Genomic DNA, 7565 nt, shown 5'->3' on the forward strand with positions numbered 1-7565 from the left:
AAATTATTTAAAGTATTATACTTAAAATTTGTTTTTTTTTTTTTTTGAATTAATAAGGGTATGAATGACATTGAATTTGGATTTAATAGATATCCATAGGAAAGCTGTAATAGAAATATATTTGTTCATTAAAAAAGTTTTTAGTTTGTGTACAAATAATTTCCTATATTTTTAAGTACATATACCATTTTTTTTACTATATTATGATTAAAAGTGGATTTTTTAATTAAGTTAGAGAATAATATTTATAATTCTTCGTAATTATAATTACAAATTATATTATCTGTGAATTATTTTGATTAAGTTACTTTTTTTAATTGACGGATTTTCATTTGCGTTTTATTATTAATATTAGGATTGTTGTTTTATTAGCTTGCAAACGAATGGATATTAAAATATCGCATTCAAGTTTATTAAAATGCATATACTAACTAAATTTGAGTATCGGTATATCTTATAGTACAAACATTAAAATTATTATTTACGCAAGTATAAGTTGGATTACAAACACTTTTTTGAAAAGTAATGTGCGAATAGACATATGTTGTAATACCTTCTATTAATCAGTTCAAGTTAACTAGTTTTTAAAAACATTTTTAAATAATTTTATCACTATTAACAATAATGGATATTTAAAATACAATAAGTAGACATCCATGCATTTTAGATTATTTAACATTTCAAAATCTATTATTACTTTAACACACTGCATTCAAATATTTTTATTTAAATGATTGATTTAATAATCTTATAAGAATGTTTAGAGGAATTCTTTTATAAGTTTATTATAAAAATATCTTAAATAATAATATTCAATTTTTTTTTATTATCATTGTTAGATAAGAAGTTTAGGTGAATGGAATATAGTAAAATATAACGAATCAAATATATAAATATAATTTTAAAAAAATTATAACAACTATATATTTTAAATTTAAATGAGAGACTAAAATTATATTATCAATAAAATATTGAAAAATATTGCTAAACATTGATAAGTGAAAATAAAAAAATTAATTTAAATATGCAATTGTTATTTTTGTTTTAGTATTTTTAACTTTTTGTTTATACAAATTCATAAATTTTTAATTTTGGTTTTTCAGTTATTATAGTCAATTAAACAATTATTGTATAGTATTATTATGGAATCACATTAATAAGATAGACTAAAATGAAAAAATTTGACAGAATTTAAACAGAAATTTCGTAAAAAATAAAAACAAAAAAATAATTTAAAAAAAGAAAAAGAGCGCGAGCGAGGATAGAATAATGGCTCAATTTAGTTTTGCACGGGCGCGAAAAGCAGGGAGCAAAAAGGTAACAAACGCACACTTAAATCGTCATACACAGAACATTCAAAGGGAACAGAGACCAGAGAAGAGAGAGTGGAAAATGGCGGAAGGTAGCTCCAGCACCGATATCCAGAAGATACTCGCAGCCATTAAATCATGCGAGGCAAGCTACTTCTTCTTCTCTTTGTTTCCACTTGTAAACTATCCTTTTATGTGGTCACAGATTTTAGGGTTTTATGTATAGATTGTGGAGGATCGCATTCAGTTCTTTACCGATCTAGGACGTATGGAGTTGAAGAACATGTCTGAGTCCGATTATGCTTCCGTCATGAACTGCCTCGTAGTATCCTTGTTTTATGTCGTCACAACTCCATTGCTTATATATTATTTCCAACTACTTTATTAGTGATGCATGTTAATTTGAAACTCGTGCAAAATGTGTTGTAGCTTTCTAATCAATTAATTACATGGTTACGAGTTAGATACAATACACATGCGCTTAATATTGAACATTCATATGATGTTTAACTATTGTATGTTAACGACAATGCAACTAGTGTTATGATACATTGCTTCAGTCTTTTGGTCTTCAAGCTTAACTGAAAAGAATAGACACACTTTCAGTAATTGTTGGTTTAATTTTCCTCTTATTCTATTGTGAAGTTGATTCTTTTGATGGTTTTCGTTCGTGCTTATGCTTGAAATTATAATATTGACGGCAATCAAGCAACGTGTAAACATTAGATTGATGCTTGTATAATTTTAAGGATAGGGAAGTGCTAATTTACTTGCCAAGTGTATGTTCGGAAGAGGTTTGGCGGGAAGACCGTAATTGTATTTTAAATTAAGAGTTTATAATGTTTAAAAAAGAAAATAAAAGATTAACACATTAAACTTATACTCATCTATCATTCTATTTTTTTTATTTAAAAATTTATGAAATTAGAGAATGTTGATTGGAAATAATAATTTTGCCCTTTGTTCCCTTCCCTCCAAAGCCTAATTCCCAAACATATCCGAAGGAAACTTTATTACCTTAGTTATTATCATACTCTTATGTTATTTCAGAGCCCTATTACTTGTTTGCAGTCGTGATTCCACCTTAACAGCAAGCTTGACTTTTTGGGAGAACTTCACATGCTTGGATGTTACCCAATGCATGCTAAATAGAAGCATTCTACAAGTGGCTTTAAGCTATATAGATTTTAACCTATCCAGTTGCCTACCACAAATTCTCACTGTTGGAGTCAAGGTATTGTTTTACCTTTCTGTTGTTTTTACTTTCTCTTTATCCTCATATATCCTTTAACAGTTTTTTATGTCTCCTAACTTTTCTGGGAAGATACATTTGTTCTTACAACATAATCTCATTACTAGGCTAGTATCTGGTGTGGCAAGCATCTAAAGATGAGTCTTCTTTCAACAGAAGAATCTCAGGAAGGTGAACATAGCTCTGTATTTTATCAGGTAGGAAGTTCTTTGCCATAGACTGAACTTTCAAATAACCTTGAAAAGGTTTTTTCACTTTACAAGAAAAGAGCTTCTTACTTGGGTATGACTTAGTTTGGATACACTTCTCAACAAACACATAGGACAAGAAACTAAAGAATTAAGAGAGTAAAATGAATCAAACATCTCCCATAAGTTGAAATTAATTTATGAATCTTAACTTATGGAAAATTAAATGATGTAACTTCTAAAATAGATGAGGTACATAAGTTGACTTTAACTTATGAAAGAAATTTGATTTATTTTACTTTCAAATTGATTCAAGTTTATTTTCCTACAAGTACTGAAGTGTATCTAGACTGTGCCATATATATATTTAATATTTTCCCTTTGATCATTCTGTATATTTTCCCTTGATTAGTAATTTGGAATATATCTTCTCTTCATTACTTGCAGTAAAAGTAAGTCTTGCCGGTAAGGTAATAGTATATTTTTAATTTCCCCTATGCCCAAGACCTGGGAAATTAGATATTCAAGAGATGCCCTTGACAGACAAATCTAATTGAGGTTGAGTTTCCTTTTATCTATGTGGGGAAAGAAGAGATAATATTTCTATCATGTTTTCCTGTTATTCTATCGTTTATGTATTTTTTTTCTGTCCATGCAATATTGCTTTGTGCTCAAAGAGAATTACTTATCTAAAGTAACATTGGAGAATGAATGTTCATAGAAAACAGTAAGAGGAAAAACTGAGTAGTCCTGCTGTTCAACTTACTGGTTGTCATTATTGATGAAATATTGAGAAGTGAGCCTAACATGTATTGACTAGCAACCCTGCTAATACACAACTTTAGACCTATTCCTTGCAAATACATAAAATAAAAACTTTAAGATATTTACTATAACTAATATCCTAGATGATGCGATGAAGAACTGCACATTATGTGACAGAGCCTAAAAAAGGAACAAAGGAACCTCTTAATGCACCATGAACCCACAGAAAATGGGAAAATAAATCGTTAGCAAAAGCCCAAAAGGATGGGAGAGTAAACCTATATGACTCAAGTTTTCTTGATAAAAGCTTGTACTGACTAGCTCTTTTTTTCCTGCTGGATAAATGCAATATTCAGCTAAAGACGTAGAACACTCTGGAGAACTGTTCACCTTTTCATTTTGCTGAACAGTCCATAGTGTTGACAACTTTTTTTTACATGGTATTGTTTATTTGATGGGGTATCGAGAATGTGGTTGCTCTTAAAACACACATTTCTATTTATTTCTAAAGCCCTTTGAGCAAATTGCTTGGTTTTCTGCCTTCTTGAAACATTCATTTGATAATTTTTAGTGACATCAATTTTTACTTAGTTATATTTATGTTGTGCAGCTTCTTATGGAGATCCTAAGATTTTCTGCATCAATTTTTTCAGCTTTGTTGAAATTCACTGATTTTGGTGACAAGGAATTGATGGGAATGGTTGAAAACTTCATCTTAGAAGCATTAACTCTGACTAAAGATTCTATATCAGGTGCTAAGGTAATATGTTTCTGTGTGTGTGTGTGTGTGTGTTATCGGTTCTAAATAAATGATTTAGGATTTAATTTTGATTTACTTAAGGTATTTTTTTCATTTAACCTTATCACTTATTTCACTGATTGTTGATCAAAATTGAACTCGATGATTTATCAGTCCTTTGATGTACCTCTGAAATTTTGATCCTTGTGAAATGCTCTAAATTTTGATGAAGTCCTTGAATGTTTAAATATATGATTTCTGTATTCTTATTCCAGTGATGCTCTACAGTAGTGAATGTTGGGTAGTGAAGTGCCAGCAAGAGCAAAAAATACTGTAGCAGAAATGAAATTTCTTCAATTCATAGTTTACTCGGCAAAAATTTGTATCTGTTTCTAAGCATGGTTCTTTTCTGATTCTAAGCAGCAAATTCAATCATTTGGATCAGAAATACTGAAGGTTGGACAAATGGTCATTGATGCTGTCATAAAATTATGCAAGGTGCGTTCTGAATCAGTAAACTGGGAGGCCTGTGATGAAAAATGGTTGAGGCTTGACAAGCCTACTACTGTGAACCATGCTATCAATATAACAAAATGTACAGTAGAAAAGCTGTCTCAGATTGGCGTCCTTGCTGCAAGTGATGGTGGCAATTCTGTCAACATCCTTAATGTTTCCTGGAAAGGTGTTGTTTCCTTGCTTCAAATTGGTGGTGGACATTTAACAGAATTGAATGCACCAAATATAGTATTAACTTTGCTTGGATTGATAACTGAGCCTCTGAAATGTGCTGCAGAGACTTGGTCTTCATCACTGAATGAACCTGTTTCTGTAACTGAAGCTAAGAGGATCTTTGTACCAGTGAAATTTTATCTTATTAATGCAATTAAAATATGCTCACTGTATACTCATCAGGCCTATACAGTGTACAAGGAAATTACACTCTGTGTTCTCAAGATCACTTCTTTTTTTATTTTTGTAAGCAATAAAAACTTTCTGAACTGTGCGTCTGTGGTTATCACTGAATTATTAGAGGAAACAACGTTGGATCTATTATTGTCATTGCTAAATTCTGATAAACTGAAACTGGAACAGAAGCTTGAGGTGCTGGAGTGGTTGTTCATTAATGAAGGGGATTCTCATTCTGGCCTTAATTGCCCTACCTTAATTGATTGTAACCTTGCATGGGTTGTTAAACTCTTCTGCAATAGTTGTGAAAGTATGACCAGAGCAAGAATGCTTATACTTGGTCGAGTTGTATTGTTTATAAACTTCCTCAGATATTCTCCTGGGCTCAATGAAGATTTGAAATCAGCGATAACTCAGAAGCTTCATTGGCTTTTGGATGTTTTAGTTGAGGATGATGTATATTCTCACATACTTGTTTTGCAACTTCCTTTATTGTATGGCTCTGGAAAAACAACTGAACTGATGTGGCAGCCAATGTTTACTACCTTCTTACAAGCATTCAAAACCTTCATGATTGTGATCTCTTCAAGTAATGCTTGGTGGGAGTTGGAGTCTTTCTTACTAGAGAATTTCTTTCATCCTCACTTTCTCTGCTGGGAGATTGTGATGGAATGCTGGTGCTTTATGCTGCAACATGCGGAAACACAAATGGTCAACAGCATCATTAGCAAACTATGTTCATTACTAAAGCTGCTGGCATCTTCGGATTCAGTTTTCCTTCCTTGTTCTTCCTTCAGAAAGTTGGCAAGGTCAATATGCTTTCTTCTAACCTATGGTGCACCATCAATAATAGATGAGGTGTACATGTCTCTTGTTGGTGATGGGCGATCACAGTTGTCATCAATTTTTTGTTTGGCTCTACTTGTAGAAGGTTTTCCACTAGATTTACTGACGGATGAGTTGAGGAACACTTCCATTCAAAGAATTGTGTCTGATTATTTTGAATTCATAGACAATTTTGATGAAGCATCATTAATGGCATGCTCCTCTGGTTTGTTTGGTGGTCCAGTTTTTATTCTTTCAGCTTCTTTGCAATCACTGTAAGTATTTTGAATCTGTTGTATTCCATTATTATAAGTCAAAAGAAAGTATAGTATAAGTTTCATAAAACAAACATAACAGGCATTCCTTTTATGCTATAAATATGTGTTGATATCTGTCATTGTTAATTGTCCAGTCTGCATACAGCAGGTGTAGACATGTATACAAAAGGATTTTGATTTGTTCTGAATAATTTAGTCTTTATATCAAGAATCCTAAATCTTGCAAGCAAAAGTCCGAATTGAGTTTGATCATAATTTACTGTGTCAGTTCAACCTTTCCATTTATACACTGAACCAGAATATTACATTGGTGCTGGCTTTAAGGTTAATGTTCCCATTTTCTGCAGCCAAGTTGGGCCATCTGATATTGATGCAAGGACCTTAAAGTTTTTGGTTTCAATTACTTCGAATTATAGGAGTTCCGTGGACAAAGTAATCAAGGACCATTGTCTTCGGCTTTTCAGTGAAACTCTAGGGATCATCTCACATTTGAAACATCTGTATGCATCAAATGATATTGAACAAGCCATCATAGAGATTGAAAATATCTTTATCTCTGAGCCTCCGGCCCTTTTGTACAAATGCAAACCACACTTGGCTCAATTCTTGGCAGGACTTGTACACATGGAAATTTCAGAGAGTGATGATGATGCAAAGAGCTGTGCTGTGTGGGAATTATATCGCTTGATCTTGAAGGAGCAGCACTGGGCACTCGTTCACTTGGCAATAACTGCATTTGGATATTTTGCTGCTCGTACTAGGTGCAATCAGCTATGGAGATTTGTTCCACAAGATGCAGCACTTTCATATGATATAGTTTCAAGATTGGAGACAAGTAAGGAAACATTTATGGCTGAGTTTAGAAAATTTCTTAATAAGGAAGTTGCTCTTCTTACAGTTGCACCAAGCCCTGAACAGCTTGAGCTGCTAGGAAGAGAAGGTTTTGTGTTGAAACAGATGGTCCAAAAGATTTCAGTAATTGCTGAAGAGGGAGAGAGATGTGAAAGCATGGAAATTGATGACAAGAACCAATCAAATAAAAAAAGGAAGCTTCCTGATGGAATTAGCAGAGGGGTAGAACTGCTGAAGAGCGGTTTAAAGATTATTGGGGACGGTCTTTCTCAGTGGCAGCTAAATCAATTTGATACCAGTGAATTGCATGTAAAATATTTCACTCAGTTTTCTCAACTTGAATCTGTAATTACTCACTTTGAGGAATTGGCTGGGAGCGGTGAGGTATGCTTGTGTTCTATTCAAAGTAATTCTCGAGGTTGATCATTCATTGAAGCCTGTTCTATTGTA

At 32.4% G+C, this 7565-nt stretch overlaps 1 protein-coding gene across 1 annotated transcript; it reads left to right on the forward strand.

Annotated features, from left to right (window-relative positions):
- Positions 1-2465: 2465 nt before the first annotated feature.
- Positions 2466-7565, forward strand: LOC113873405. Its single transcript, XM_027511511.1, has 5 exons — positions 2466-2544; positions 2670-2759; positions 4126-4275; positions 4678-6260; positions 6611-7565. The coding sequence occupies exons 2-5, from the start codon at positions 2700-2702 to the stop codon at positions 7536-7538; spliced, it is 2721 nt and encodes a 906-aa protein (XP_027367312.1). The 5' UTR covers positions 2466-2544; positions 2670-2699; the 3' UTR covers positions 7539-7565.

Source organism: Abrus precatorius, unplaced genomic scaffold (genome assembly GCF_003935025.1).
Source record: "Abrus precatorius isolate BTA unplaced genomic scaffold, Abrus_2018 Scaffold7, whole genome shotgun sequence".
Lineage (NCBI taxonomy): Eukaryota > Viridiplantae > Streptophyta > Magnoliopsida > Fabales > Fabaceae > Abrus > Abrus precatorius.